This window comes from Strongylocentrotus purpuratus, unplaced genomic scaffold, assembly GCF_000002235.5.
Source record: "Strongylocentrotus purpuratus isolate Spur 01 unplaced genomic scaffold, Spur_5.0 spur5_contig_850, whole genome shotgun sequence".
NCBI lineage: Eukaryota > Metazoa > Echinodermata > Echinoidea > Camarodonta > Strongylocentrotidae > Strongylocentrotus > Strongylocentrotus purpuratus.
This window is the reverse complement of record NW_022145558.1, coordinates 156,303-172,791: the sequence shown is the minus strand read 5'-3', so window position 1 is coordinate 172,791 and position 16,489 is coordinate 156,303. Positions and strand designations below refer to the sequence as shown.

Here is a 16,489-nt window from a genome sequence, read left to right as displayed (position 1 = left end):
TTGAAAAATCGTGCCGACCAATATTTCACTCAGTGGGGGGCGGCAGTGAGCACTATTTTTTTTTCATTTGAAAAAAAGTACCAACCAAACTCCCCCCCCCCCCCTAGATCCGCCCCCAACGCGAACGGCTCTTCGGTGGGTTTTTTCTTCCGATTATTGTTTCTGAACTATAACAACATGAATATGGATATAACATGAATTGTTTTAAAACTTGATGATAATTTGTTGAAATTTAATAAAAAGCCGTTTTGTTGCTTGGTCGGGACAAGTTGTGCTAGTCGTGTAGTCCCGTCTGTACTGTATTGCGTGGCAGGGAATAGGCCATTTTCGTAATGTAATCAAATTTAATAAATAAGTCTTTGTGAAGTTCCTCAATACAAATTATTTCATTAACCTGTCTAGTATTCGCAATAGTCAGAATGCAAACTACATGTATTAAGTGTGGCAACAACTAATGTATGCAGATTTAAAGATACTATGTCCCTTTTGCAGCTAACATCAAATTATGTAGAACTTTGCATGAATTATGAATATGTCATGTATGTCCTATCTGTGAAATTTAAACCTTAGCAGTGTCTAATATTCAAATTATGCGAGGAAACCTGTTTACTTGCTAGACTTCACTGTCAGACACTATTGAGTGAGTGACTGGCTTTTTTTCTTCTTGGTAATAACATACATAAAATGAGCTGTAAAGGGTACATAGGCATTTGTCTACACCAATAACCCACTTCTTGTAATGGCCAAAATTAAACTGATTGAATCTTTGCGCAGCATAAAACGTACGACTATTCGGTAAAATGGTCTGAACTAATAGATGTTATTTTCCCACTTAAAGACATTTTCAAGCCTCCCTTTTTTACGGAAGTTCTAAATTAGTATTATCTTTCAAATGCCGTTGGAATTTAACCTTTTCATATTTCAAATACAATTATTCTTATCAGGTGAATAAATTAGTTTGTATCGAGGCACTTAATTCACTTGGGGCGTCATTGAGAACGCCCATAGATTAGGCCGAAACCCGTTCTGGATTTCAGTACCTCAGCGGTCGCCCCGATTTTACTATAGTTGCTTCTAGATTTTACACACGAACCGCAGATTCTCCGTCCGCAATGAGTTTGCGAAAACTCCCTTATATCACCAGGTTTGAAGCCCATAAAACCAGTAGACTGTAATGGTTTTTGACAGAAGGCGATAACGTGACCATACCTCGAGTGGTCCTTGAGATATTGCGTTAATGAGAGAGCGGGACGAAGGACTAGCCGAATTTTTTTTCATGTCCTCTTACCGAGGTGTTTATTTCACATATTTCACATTTCATATATATTTACATCAATTTACATTTTAACATGATAAAAAAGACAAAAGTAATTAAATAAATAGTTATAACCTTCACATTTCTTGAAAAATTTCTTTGTGTTTCGTCAATAAAAAACGTTGTTTATTTGCTATGTAATATCGTAGTTTTAATTTGAAATTAATGAACAGACTTTTACTTGTAATCTTAACCACCACACCAAAGTTTGATATACATTATGCATATTATGTATTGTCCTAAAATTAACATGAAGTTTATCACAAAGTTTTCCTTTTTTCAATAAAATAACCAATAACTAATACTTTTTCATTAATATTTATTTGTTCATGAAAGTAATTATAATATAAGTTTTCACCAATTTTCCAAAAAACTGTAACCTTGTTACATTTTAACAAGACATGAAAAGTAGTTTCTGTTTCTTTACATATATCACACAAGACATTTTTCATTATACACCATCTGCATAAATTATATTTTGATGGAAATATATTATGCAATATTTAAAAAAAAATTAACTTGCTTTATCCTATTATTTCCCATTTGTTGAAATTTAAATGGAATACACTCTGTCAATTGAAAGAAACAGGTAAGTTCAAGTAATATTGCCAGTAACGTGTAACATTTGGTTTTTGAAGTTTGAAGGAGGGATAAATAACAACGTTTCGTCTTGAAACGAGATATATCAACAAAATCTCCTGTAGCTATGTCGATTAAATTTGAATCGTTTTGTTTACTACTTAATTGAACATTCTTTAGAACGTATAATTTATTTAACCAATAGCATGGGAAATATTTCTTCAATTTTGCGTATTCGAACTCAAATAATAATTGATGATACCAACTTTACTATTTAACAGAATCGAGTCTTTCCAACTACCATTTGTAATCACGTGCTTTGAAAACAATAATGTAGAATTTTTAAATCTAATATGACTGTTTGTCCATAATATCTCCTCTTCTATTTCTGTTACATCAACTAAAACTCGATATTTAAATTCTGACCATGCAACAAGAAGATTTTGATAAAACTCTGACAGTCCATTTTGTATGCACAGAATTTTCATATCTTTCTTATTCAAATTATATCGTAAAATATCTGGAAAAATTCCAATCCTGTCAATCCAATATTTGAATAATGATTTCCATCTACAAGTTTGTTCATCCAACAATTTGCTTATCCAAGATGAATACAAAGAATTTGTTTTTGATTCCATGTCTACCATATCAAGACCACCATCTAGCTGTTTATTTATACAGACATTTCTTTTCACTCTTTCTCTTTTTGAACTCCAAAGAAAAGCATATACACTTTATTCAATGATTTTATAACAACTTTAGGAGCAGGTACTACAGTTGCCGTATAAACAATTTTTGAAACGATTAAGGCTCTAATGACAACCACCTTACCATAAACGTTGATATACTCTGTTTCCAGTTTTTCAATATATTTAGAATTTTTTTCGATTTTTTTTTTTCATCCCAAATTAAATATCATTTTCCCTTTTTTTTCCCGATATATATTCCCAAATATTTTATTGGTTGTTCAGTACTTTCCCCACATTCTCCATTTGCATAATCTGTATTGATCTTCATTACTTTAGTCTTATCCCAATTTACATGAGGTCCTGACACCGCTCCAAAATTTCTGACCTCTTCCTTCACCTTAATCAATGATTTTGAACTATTTACAAAAGTGGTTGTGTCATCTGCGAATTATAATACTTTTAATTCGGACAATACAGAACCTAATAAATCAATTCCTTTTATATCTTCGTTTTGTCGGATCTTACATGCTGGATATTCAGCTACAATAACGAAAGTAAAGAATACAATGGACATCCATGTCTTACCTCTTGCTCAATAAAGAAACACTTCGACTTCCATCCGTAATTCATCACCTTTCCCTTTGCATCACTATACAAATTTGAACCCATTTAATAAAACCTTCCTGAAAGTAGATATTCATTGATTTTAAAAACTAACTTTATTTTCATTATTGCAAAGTTGAAACTTTGATTCGACAAGCTTATCAAAATTCAATGCTTGGAAACATTCGCAGTAATGATTATTTAAAATTACAAAACGCCTAAATACAGCCCCGGCATAGCACCTGAAGAGCTCTCCGAACGCTGCTGAGATGTGTGAGATCACAGGATGGACATGATTTGCACAAGCAGACGATGTCCCATGACATCTCACACACTTTCAGTGCCTGTGGTCTCTTGAGTTCTTTCTCTTACTTCACTACCGTCAGGCTAAATGTATAATCTATTGCCTCACTCTAAACCCCGCGCATGGTTTTATTTTGATGACAAATGCAGCGATACAAAAATAAAGGCATCTGTCGCTTGTAAACAAAATAAGACGCCATTGTATATTCAGCTTTACACACCGCGGTATGTTTGGCGTTTCAAGAGGGAACAAATTCCGTCCTTAATATCATTCCGGGTTTTTTTCAATTTGAAAGTCTGGTTTCTTTGATTGTTAATTAACCCCTATACTGTGTATTTACAAAAAAAAGATTTTAGTTATCAGAATCGGTTTCATATTGAAATGCCATCACATTTATATACACTAAACTCATTATAATTTGAGAAATATATGTTCATTCTTTATGGGATGTCGTCTGCTCGGACAGTATTGGTCCATTATGTGACGTCATTAAAACATCATTATTTTTCTGGCGAATCTCTCGTATATCCGAGATGCTATGGAGGGGGTTGTATTTGTATTTTTATAAATCACCCGATATGTAGTTGACCTAAAACTTGTATGATGGCCATCTGTTAGCTTTCTAGTGATACATTAGTTGACATATTTGTGATTTTCTTCGAATTTCCACTTTAAATTGAAACTTCTTTAAAGCGCGTAGTAAAAATGAGTGGCTAACATTGTCGTATGCTTTTTTGAAATCTAGAAACATGATAATACGAGGCAACTTCTTATCTAAACAATAATCAACAACATCCTGAGGTCAGTCTGACATTTTCTGTTGCTGACCTTTTTTTTAATAAAGCCGGTCTGATCCGTGGAAATGATACCATCTATAACATTTTGTAATCGTTTTGATAAAAATTGTCACATAATTTATAATCTACGTTTAAGAGAGATATAGGTCTCCAATTATCTAAAATTCTTTTATTTTCTTTTTTATACAACAATGTTAAAACAGCTTGCCTGGACTTCCCGGAAATATAATGCATCCGGCATCACCTTCGGTGGGCGTTGGTGGAGGCAAGAAAATGCTTGAAAGAAGTAGACCCTATCACGCACTTCAGTGTAAATAACACCTAGGGGTGTTTAATAAAGCTGGGGGGGGGGCGTTTCATGAAACAATTAGTCGGTGGTTTTCACCCACTAATATCATGTTCACCGACAATTTAGTCAGCGCTGACTAAATTTGACCGATCACAGTCCTAGAAAAAAGTCGGTGACAAAAGAATTGTGGATAGGAAAAGTTTTAAAAGGAAGTTTAAAATCATTGTGTTACAGCTAAATTTACAGATTTCTCTTGTAAATTACTTCTAATTTTTTATTGAAGACTACATATACGTTCATATGTATGCCACAACTGCACATGCATTTCCATGATTTTAAGCGACTCAGCTTCTTTTGCGCAGGCATTTTTTTAGAGTTCCAGGCATAGTTCTGTTTTTTTTTATGGCTGACTTGCGGCGGTCGTGATGAGATCAAAGCTTGGAAGCATGATACTTTTGACAGAGTCAGGTACATGCATGTATTATGGTACCGTTCAATGTCCATATGTAGTAGGTCCATTATTAAAAGATTTCGCTTTCACTGGCTGCCTGCCGTAGCAATAAACAAAATTGACAAAAGATTTAACTTTGTTTCGTTGAAGATCAGCCATAGAAAAAAAAGACCTCATGCATGGTTGATTGTCAACGAAACGGTGTTAAGTCTTTTGTCAATTCTGTTTGTTGCTACGGCAGGCTACTAGGGGAAAAGAATTCGTTTGATGAAATTATGGAAATGCAAGCATTACTTTAAACAAACAGAAGTTTTTATTCATAGCTCATTTTTCCTGATTAAGGTGTCATACTAAAGGGCAGAAAATGAACTTTCTATAAATGTGATTTTATCTTTAATATTCAGATACCGTCCGCCAAATGACTTTTGGTATCATTTCTTTAAATTTATTTTGATCACTCATGCGTGAAATATGCATCATGCTAGATAAAATATCGATAATTCTCGGTTTTGTTTTTTTACAAATTTATAGATTTAAAGCTTATCTGCCATAGTTTACAGGAGGGATTAGACCGCCCCACAAGGTCAATGGACAGGTGGTTATCTCATCAACTAAGCTCTCAGTTAACATAAGAAAAAGAGGATCATGGGGGACCAATGGTCACCGATTAGGCATTGTTTGTTGTATAGAGGGCGCAAGTAGCTTAAGTAGTGCAGTGGGCCTTTAAGAGGAAGTTGCATTTATCGACTTTCAGTATTGACACTAAAAACTTATTGAAGTCAAGAAATGTAGCTTCCTTTTAAATCTTTAAATTTGTAAGTCTGTAATCAGGAGATTCATGTATTAAATTCATTGTTTTACTTGATTTTCATTGATGGCATTAATCATAACGAGACGAGTGCGATATTTAACATTCAGAAATGATGCCAAAAACTTGAATGCTGATTCACTGTGATTCAAACTGATTTTGGAAATTAAAGTCCACAAATTATGTTACTGATATTAAGCACTCAGAATTGATGCCAAAAAATAGAATGCTGATTATGATGATGCGATGTAAAGTAACACTGTTTTAAAATTGAAATTTTTAATATCATGTATAATGAGAGAACTCTGAGTTTTTCACTGTGATTCAACTGATTTTGGAAATTAAAGTCTACAAATTATGTTACTGATATTTAACATTCAGAATTGATGCCAAAAACTTGAATCACTGATTATGATGATGCGATGTAAAGTAACATTGTTATAAAATTGAAATTTTTAAACTACATACTTTTTAATATCATGTATGATGAGAGAACTCTGAGTTTTCACTGTGGTTTAAACTGATTTTGGAAATTAAAATCCACAAATCATGTTACTGAATTTAAAATGTCGTGGATTTTATGTTATTTGCATAGTGTGTGAGTGAAGAACTTCAAATCAATGCTAAATTTAGAAATCAGGCAAAATTATCATGGTTTATATTCTTTATTGACAAATAATGGTTACTTAACAGCTGTTAAACAAAGAACAATATTGATCAGCGGTTTAGTTAAACCCTTAGTCCAAAAGTTACAACCCTAGTTGAATCCACCTTTGTTTTAATCAATATTGAGTAAAAACATGTACTTAATAACTTAGTACATATTTTTACTCAATATTCATTGAGCAACTAAGCGTTACCCAGAAAATATCATACTCAATATTTGAGCAAAAAATTGCTCAAACAAAATATGTACTCGTTAATTGAGTAATATTTTTACTCAACAGATGAGTAATATTTTTACTCAACAGATGAGTAGATTTGTTACTCAACACAAGCTGAGTAAAGTTTACTCAAAAGTTGAGCGGTTCCCTTTTGACTACTTAAAAGAGTACAATTTTACTCAACATTGAGCAGTTTTCATTTAGAGTGTATATAATAAGAAAGTTATGGATTTTTGAAAATGTATGTAAAATTATGGAACAATGAGAATCATAACACAAATTGCCAAGATGGTTATCAGTTTGTGACGTCATGTCCTCACTATTTATCAATTGCTCTATATGGTTTAATCCCATTAATTTCCCTTTTTATTCTCCAAAACTTGATTTCCCCATGCCTTTGCCCAAGTTATATGATTTGTATCATATTGCGTGCGTGACATTTCACAATTTTTTTTTATGAACTTTGAAGAATTTGTACTATTTTTTCTGAATATTGTATATTCATAATTATTGATTTTTATATAAATAGTTTATCAAAATTCAAATTTTTCATGATTTTAGCTGGAAAAAATTACTCTATATTAGTGCATCCACACAAAAACATATCATATTACTATTAATCAAACTTGGATGCTGGTGTGAAGAAATAAGATTCTTAAGGAGAAAATAGGAAATTTATGATATCAATATAAAGAAAATAATTAGTGGATAGTGAGGACATGACGTCACAGGCTCATGAGTGAGTTGCCGATTTGTTTAGTGATTTCAGAGTTTTTAATGTCAAAAATTCATAACTTTGTTATTAGTTATCCGATTTTGCTCGGACTTTTTTTGATAGGTTAGTCTGATTTTTTTGCTTCTATTGAAAGTAAGTTATTTTTGGAGTGGACTTGGGATTTAAGTTCGCCTTAGGATCTTTGAGAAACACCCCTCAGGCGAGAGGATCGAAAGGCGAGAAACATGAAGATCCATCCCTCAGAAAAATTAATTTATGGAATGACCCAAAATAATTTTTTGCAAACAGTACCTTGCTGCAAAAGGGGGCCGTAGGTTTCGAAATTATACACATCACTCGGCGAATCTGGTCAGGTTAATCAAAGGGAAGCTTTTGGAGTTTCATGTTGTGAAAGATTCTTGTTTTAAAGAATGATTAACATACCGCTTCAGTGTGAACTGCATGTACAGCAAAGAGAAGTGATGCGTTGACACTGCTCTCTTCATCAATGATCTTTTTAGCCGCTTTCAAGAAGAGGACGCACACCGCCCAGTGCAGCACCACGTTGAGAAGGTGATAACCCCACGGATTTAATTCTCCAAGAGCGTAGTTGAGACGGAAAGTAAAAACGCACAGTGGACGGTATGACTTGTGACTTTCAGCCTGTTAGTTAAAGGGAAAATAAATGAGATGAAGTCTTTTGAAACTGTTAAACAAATTTATCATGATTTCTGGTCTGTATACAGTTACTGCTCAATTTACTCCACTCCATGCATGATACAGTATATCCGTCAGATAAATTCCAACTGACAATCGACCCCTCAAACCACATTCAAACTAAATCTTAACATTCTGGCTACTGAATTTTAAAGTAAGTTTCTCTACTTTGGGTGCTAGCATGAGGCGTATAGATATTGAAAGGAATGTCTGAATGGGAGAAAGATAGAAATAAACGCATGTACACAGTTAACATACAAGGAATCACAAAGTTCTGTGGTCTTCACTGGCTGCCTGCCGTAGCAACAAACGGAATTAACAAAAGACTTAACTCCGTTTCGTCGACGATCAGTCATAGACGAAAGACTTCATGCATGGCTGATTTTCAACGAAACGGAGTTAAGTCGTTTATCAGTGATAACGAACTTAAACAAATTATGGAAATGCAAGCATCACTTTAAACAAACGGAACTATGTTATTCCTGGCTCATTTTTCCTGATTGAGGTGTCATATGAAAGGGCAAAAACTGGACTTTCTAGAAATGTAATTTTCACTTTGAAATTCAGATACCGTCCGCCAAATGACTTCAAATTGATTTTAATCACTCATGCGTGAAATATGCATCATATGAGTTGCATCAAATGAAAGAGGAGGATATAAGCTTCACAAATATATGTCATTTATTAATTATAATTGTGATTAAGTTATGATAAAACATCGACATTCTCGGTTTCGTTTTTTCTGAGACGCACTGTATATATACACATGTAAATCATCACAATCAGCATGGTCGGTGTACGGAAGTGAGAGGTAATCATGTTGAAACTTCCAGTTGTTGTATTCAATCAAGGAGTATAGGCCCTATACATATATTCCACCGAATGCACAATCCGCTGGTAGTTGGTAGTATCAAAGCTAGTCAAGATCAGCCCGGGTCAGTTTGTAGGCGAAGACACCATAGAGCTAGACCCAATCACCGTCATCTCCGTCCAGGCGCGGATCGAGGATGAAAAGAAATTTACGTTTTCTTTTTGTTCACGGGGGGGGGGGGGGGGGTTAGTATTTTTTTTAAGCGCTCACTATGCCACCCCAACCCCCCCCCCCCAACTGAGCTAAATATCGGCAGGCACGATTTTCAAGTTTCAGCACACTAAATTCCAGATTGATTTCAAATTTGGGCCTCCCCCCCCCTAAGAAATCCTGGATCCGCGCCTGTCTCCGTCAGATGTGTGAGTCAACTCAATTATAACGAGGTTTATAGTTACCTACCTCGTGCATTGGCGTGCCCCAGAAATCATTAAAAAACAAATTGAAGATGGATGAATTTGGTCGGAGGTCCTCGTTCTTCACGATCCCTCGTCGGTCGTCAAAGGCGAATCCACAGGAGAGGGCGTTAGAGTAACAAGCAAAGACCAGAGCCAGAAGCCCAGCAGAATAGAAAAACTCACGCTGGGAGGCTGTTGCCATGACTACCATTTCTAGTTTTGTCTTTCCGTTGATCTCAACCGAGGCAACTCAAGAAGCTGATTGAGAGAAGGGATATAAAAGAATTGCTTCAAACACAAATTTGTAATGTATGTTCATCAAGGCATTTTTTGTTATAAATGAAACTTGTATTTGTTCATGGTTCATCGATCCCTATCTAAAATATTAAAGGGCGGGGAACGTCATTCAAACTGGGTTGCAGCAGCAAAGAAAGGCACTTTCTGGAAAGGAAAAAAAAAAGGGGGGGGGGGCTACAAAGCGCAACCTCAAAGTGACAGTGGGAGATAAAGGTAAAAGGGGCACTTATCTAAGTGAAATTACAACAAAAATAACAAGGGGGACTTATCACATTTTAAAGGGGCACTTATAGAGGTAAAAAGGGGGCATGTATAAGAAAGGGAGGGGCATTTATTAAAAAGGGAAAGGAGACCTGGCAAAGTAAAAGGGGGACTAATATTAGAGCTGAAATTTTAAAAACGGTAATCATCAGAGATGAAAACAGGCACTTCTCTGAAGGCTATAATGCAAGTATTGCAAAGGAAAAGGGCATGTGTCAAAATAAAAAGGGTACTTATCAAAGGTAAAAAGGAGAACTTATCGCGCCTAAAAAAGGGACACTTATAAGAAGGAAATGGGGGCATTTATCACAAACGAAAAGGGGCTTTTGTGAAAGTAAAAGGTGCACCTATCAAATTAGAATAGGGGAACTTATCGGAGGTGAAAAGGGGGAAGGGCACTTATTAAAACGAATAAGGGGCACTTATCTGAAGTAAAACGGGCACCTTTCCTATATAAACAGTGGAGGCACCTTGCTCCCCCAGCCGCCCATACATTGGTCCTTTAAATATTTTGTCAACATTTGGGGATAATTACATTATAGCATTTTGTGCATCGGAACAGTAGCAGGAAATTTGCATAAAATGTGAAAGAAAAAGATTCTTTAAAATTGAATTTACGTAGTACATGAAATTGTAAACGATTATTGTTCTTTTGAATACCGGAGTGTTGGCTCAGTCAGTAGAGCGTCCGCCTCACAACCGGGAGGTCGTGGGTTCGAACCCCGGCCGCGTCATACCAAAAGACGTTAAAAGATGGGAGTTGTTGCTACCTTGTTTGGCGTTCAACAATAAGGGATAGAGCAACGTCGATCTGGCGCTGCTCAGTGGCTGCCGGGCTCACGATCAATTGGGCAAAAAGAATTTCCGTTTCGGTTTAATAAAATTTGGAGTGGACTATTAGGCTATTATTATTATTATTATTATTATTATGTTTGACATGATAGTTTAATACCTTGAGTTAAAAATGCATGTAGTAAGAGAGGAAGATGAAAAAAAAAAACAGGTCTGGAGCAAATCAGGCTGACATGCCGTGCCTTCATACACTATACATTTGTATTAAAATAGCAGCTATACGTCCACCACCATACATCAATGTGAAATTACCCATTTAGTTCTTTTGATATAGTACCCCTTTACTTCATTTACCCTTACCGACATGGTTTGGACAGAATTTTTTTTTATTTCAGAGAATATTTTGATGAAATCCGAGCCTGTTATTCACGTAAGTTCTAAATGAGATGTTAATTAGATTACTCATGGCATGGCCGGTGGGCATATAGCTGCTACTTTAATAGAATAATGACGAATTCGAATAATAGTTTATTGATCCCTCCCATGCAGAAAATATCCAACGGCCGTTTGCTTCCCGTTTATGTTACAAATGTATAGTGTATGAAGGCACGGCATGTCAGCCTGATTTGTTTTTTCATCTTCTTTTCTTACTACATGTATTTTTAATTCAAGGTTTTAAACTATCATGTCAAACATATTCAAAAGAATTACCAATAATCGTTCACAATGCAGTCCCGTGTTTACAATACATTTCCATGCCTAATTTCAAAGATGGGGCTTTATAATAAAATTCATAATAATGTGTTCAAATATCATATGAGCAATTTCTTTTTTAAATACCTATATCTTCCAAATACTCCCTTCCCCCATTTAGGCGCGTACGCAGGGGAGGTGGGAGGGGGGGGGGGGTGTTTTTTGGGTTAACCCCCCTCAATTTTCTTTAAAAAATAATGAATACTCCTTGACCCCCCTAACCCCCCCCCCCCCCCCCCACTGAGCGAAATGTCGGTCGGGGGCAAACAAAAAATGTTGCTCACTCCCCCCCCCCCCCCCCACACGGAAAAAAATTGTTACTCACTATAGCATGATGTAGTCAACTTATCTATATTTTTTAAGAACATCCGAGTATACAACAATTTTCATGAAGGTCTATATAACAACCTTTCTCAACTCTGATTGCTTCTATTTATAAATAGACAGTTGACTGGCTCTCACCTTCATCATGCATGTCTTCATAAGCCAACTGAACGAGTTGTGTTTCGAGGAGAGTCTATAGCGTTCTTTGAACAAACCATGGACCTATTACGGATGGACATTCAACGTGATTCTTTCTTTGATCTAATGATAGTCGCCGCCTTCTCATTATGTGCATCTTAATGAGAAAATTCAGCTGTTTTAACAATAACGACTGCAAAAGCATTTTCGGTCGTTGACAAAGCAGTTTCCCTCTCTTGGGTTTTGTTTAGATGGTGTGCTCTGTAAGAGTGTGTCTTAAATAAAAGCATCCCCAATGGGGAGCAGCAAAGTTGAAAAGCAGACGATTTTGGTGATATGAAATGTATTATTACTGATTCGCAAGCTTTCGCACACACCTATGACCTTATAAAACAATTAAAAAACCATGATCTGTATCAGCCCTGTGCGTTGTAATTCTGGAATATTATGAGGAAATAGGGGAAACGGGATTTTAAATCACAACCAAAAAATCAAAAAAATAACCTCTATCTGGTAATATCAACATGTTTTTCAAAATAAAATACATGTACAGTACACGGAACAACAATTTCCAATTATTATTGACCAGAACTGCACATCGATTATCCATGATTTAAGCGATTTATTATCTTCTGCGCATGTAGATTAACATGTTTAAAATCACTATCTTGATTCTGTCCCGGCTTATTGGCGGCGACCATCATGAGATCAAAGTGAATAAACATGTAGGGAATGTTATTGAGACGACATTGACGGAGACAATCACAATGATGAATGTCCATTCGTAATAGGTCCATGCACAAACAAACAAACATAATGATATATATATAAAAATCAGGAGATGATGGCAAACTGAGAGAGTTTTAATGTTTTCATTTCCTTACCTTCTCCAAGACGGTCCTCCAAGTCTTCTCCTTTATTACCCCCAAGATTTAGGAACGTTTACAAGCAGAAAATTGTAATCGCAAGACGAAATAAGTATCCACGACTCCAAAACCGAGTTGCAATACGAGTCGATCAAATTTCTTGTCGAAGAATTATTGTTTAAATTATAATGTCTGTTTCGTTTTACCGGACCCTGTACACACGAATAGAGAAGACGAAAATTTATTATCCACGACCCGAGAACCATTTACAAAGAGCGATCGTATTTGAAAAGACTGAGTTATTATCCAGGACTCCGAAACCGAATTAAAACGCCACTGTTCTTATTCGAGCATAGAATTATCATTGTGCTGTATATTTATACATGTATATATATATATATATATATATATATATATATATATATTTTGCCACGTGTTAAAACATGGAGTTACGCGTACGCAACCAAGCTAGAGAATGAAAATTCCACCTTTGAAGGCTGGGATGTGAAAGAGAAATATTCGAGACAATGGTTGTATTTTTTGTCGTGGTAGCAGATGTGTTTAAAAGGTGTAAGGTTTGAGACAGAGGTCGAGGCGGTGGAAAGAGAGAGAGAGAGAGAGAGAGAGAGAGGAGAGAGAGAAGAGAGAGAGAGAGAGAGAGAGAGAGAGAGGGGGGGGGGGGGGGGAGTAGTTAAGCACCCTATCAATAAATCTACTAACCGTAATAAAGGAATCAACAAATATTAAAAAGAAACTCTACCCTCCCTGATGGTACACTAAGATTTTTATATTAGGAGCAAAATGAATAAATGTGAGTTGTTTGTGGAAAATCCGATAAAACGGAAGAAAATGATGAATGATTAAAGTTTAAATAGATTAAACGCAAAGTGGCAAATTGTGTGACTTACCTTTCAGAAACTTCCATATATCCTCTATACTACAAAAAAAAATTAGTGAGCTCGAAATTTAATTTCTTTGGAAAACATATTTCCAATCAATTATAACCAATTTAAAACAATCCATTCGTGAACAAAACAAATTCGACAGTGCGTCTCCAGTATACCTCCGTCTAAATCATGGCTTGAATTATTCTTGAGTTATTACGATGGGAACTTAAAGTTTATAATTATATGCCAGAGAATGAAAATTCCACCTTTGAAGGCTGGGGTGTGAAAGAGAAATATTCGAGACAATAGTTGTATTGTTTGTTGTTGATAGCAGATGTGTTTAAAAGGTGTAAGGTTTGAGGCAGAGATCGAGGCGGTGGACAGAGAGAGAGAGAGAGAGAGAGAGAGAGAGAGAGAGAGAGAGAGAAGAGAGAGAGGAGAGAGAGAAAGAGAGAGAGAGAGAAAAAGAGAGATCGAGGCGGTGGACAGAGAGAGAGAGAGAGAGAGAGAGAGAGAGAGAGAGAGAGAGAGAGAGTTCCCACCTAATAGCTTAAAATAACAACGTTTAAAAGCCTATAATTTCATGTAGGCCTATATTAACTTTTTGCACCAAAATCTACTCAGTTTGTTTTTCCATAAAGTAATGCATTTTAAATACCAAGTTGAACTTTTTAGCTTTTAAACGTTCTTGATAATGGGGCTATTAGCATTTGATTTGAAATATAAGGATTTTTAGCTGAAGGCCTAGAGTCACCGACATGAAAATTTCATAGTAGACCTATTTATTTTCATCTGATTTTCCTCAACCCTTACTTATCTAGCTGTTTTTCTAATTGTCCTGCTTTTATCAAAAGTAACTCGTTATGTCGATGCAGAACTTATTCTGAAACAAAATCCTGGATTTAGCTCAAGCTGCAATGATAAGTATAAACCTTTAGGTCAGTCAGGAACCCCACGACTTTTACAAGCCGATCGCCTGTCTGATTATCAAGATATTTATGATTGGTAGAGGTGTTGTGGTCGAGTGGATATGTCGCCGGACTGTCGATAACAAGGTCCACGATTCGAGTCCCGCCGCGGCACTAATGTCCCCTTTGGCAAGACATTGATCTACATTAGCCACACTCAACCCAGGTGATGTAAATGGATACCTGGCAGGGAATGAAATTGAAATGCTGGAGCGCTGTATAAACGGTAGCTAGACTAAAGTCGGGGTAATAATAAATGTGCCTCAGAATAGAATTATCTAGATAGACGGCGCTATAGAAATGACTTTATTATTATTCTTGGAAATCGAAATCAAATTTTGCGTTTTCCTTAACGGTTTTCGTAACACTACAACCTGAAGGGGGAAAACGAGAAGGCCTATGGTAAAAGCGATCACTCAAAGAGTTTAATTTTTTGAAGCACTTCTTGATCATTTTTGAAGCGCAATTTTGTTAGGGCTTCAATATATTACACCATATCCCAGACACTCTTAGCATATCAGATTTAACATTGTTAAATGATGCCTTTAAGCACAATTAGACATTCCCTCTTATGCCTTAGATTTTGGTTTCAATATCTTCTTTCTTTCTCTCTTTAATTCTCTCTTTCTTCTTCTTCTTCTTCTACTTCTCCTCTTTCTATTCCTCTTCATCCTCCTTTTTCAAAATGGCCGCCATAAAGTGGCCTTTTTCGGCTCAGCTTCTGTTTGAGGTATACGTAATGGAACGTGCTGCTCATTACTAAATTTCCTTGATGGAGACAACAAATTACGACGTCTTTATTTCTAATATATATGCTGCTTATAAGTATCGGCCTGCATGGTGATGTAGTAGCCTAAGGTTTGCAGTTGCACCATGTACCATGGGTATAGATCTGTAATTGATATTGTTCAGGGCAGGCGCGGATCCAGGATTTCTTAGGGGGGGGGGGCCCAAATTTGAAATTATGCGAGCCAAATATTGGTACGTTATGGTGACCAACAGTGACGTAATGCGGGGGGGGGGGGGGGTCGGTGCAGGAGGGGCGAGTTTCCCCTCCCAGGCTTTGACGTTTCATTATATTATTAGAGAAAGACGACGATTCGTTGTACCGTTCTCGAAAATAATTCTCGTTTGAATTTAGTTTTTCCCCTCCCGCGCGAAGCGCGTAAGCTTTTACGTTTCATTAAATCATTAGAGAAAGAAAACGATTCGTTGTACTGTTCTCGACTCTTAATCCTTGTCTAAATTCAGCCCCCCCTCCCCTCCTGCGCGAAGCGCGGAAGCTTTGACGTTTTATTAAACTATTGAAGAAAGAAGACGATTCGTTGTACCGTTCTCGACCCTTTATCCTCGTCTGATTTCAGTTCCCCTTCCGCGCGAAGCGCGGAAGCTTTTACATTTCATTAAATCATTAGAGAAAGAAAACGATTCGTTGTACCGTTCTCGACTCTTAATCCTCGTCTGAATTATGTCCCCCCCCCCTCCCGCGCGAAGCGCGGAAGCTTTTACGTTTCATTAAATCATTAGAGGAAGAAAACGATTCGGTGTACAGTTCTCGACTCTTAATCCTTGTCTAAAATCAGTTCTCCCCCTCCCCCTCCTGCGCGAAGCGCGGAAGCTTCTACGTTTCATTAAATCATTAGAGAAAGAAGACGATTCGTTGTACAGTTCTCGACTCTTAATCCTCGTCTGAATTCAGGTTCCCCCCTCCCGCGCGAGGCGCGGAAGCTTTTAATCTTCATTTAATCATTAGAGAAGAAGACGATTCGTTGTACAGTTCTCGACT

At 36.3% G+C, this 16,489-nt stretch overlaps 1 protein-coding gene across 1 annotated transcript in view; it reads right to left on the bottom strand.

Annotated features, from left to right (window-relative positions):
- The window catches only part of LOC115927614 (protein O-mannosyl-transferase TMTC3-like), a 36,949-nt gene extending 23,946 nt beyond the window's left edge, over positions 1-13,003 (bottom strand). The window contains exons 1-3 of the mRNA XM_030993715.1: positions 12,867-13,003; positions 9,422-9,675; positions 7,879-8,097 (exon numbers count right to left, since the gene is read on the bottom strand). Of these exons, the coding sequence (XP_030849575.1) occupies positions 7,879-8,097; positions 9,422-9,628 (426 nt within the window). The 5' untranslated portion in view covers positions 9,629-9,675; positions 12,867-13,003. The remainder of the gene's footprint in view (positions 1-7,878; positions 8,098-9,421; positions 9,676-12,866) is intronic.
- Positions 13,004-16,489: the final 3,486 nt, after the last annotated feature.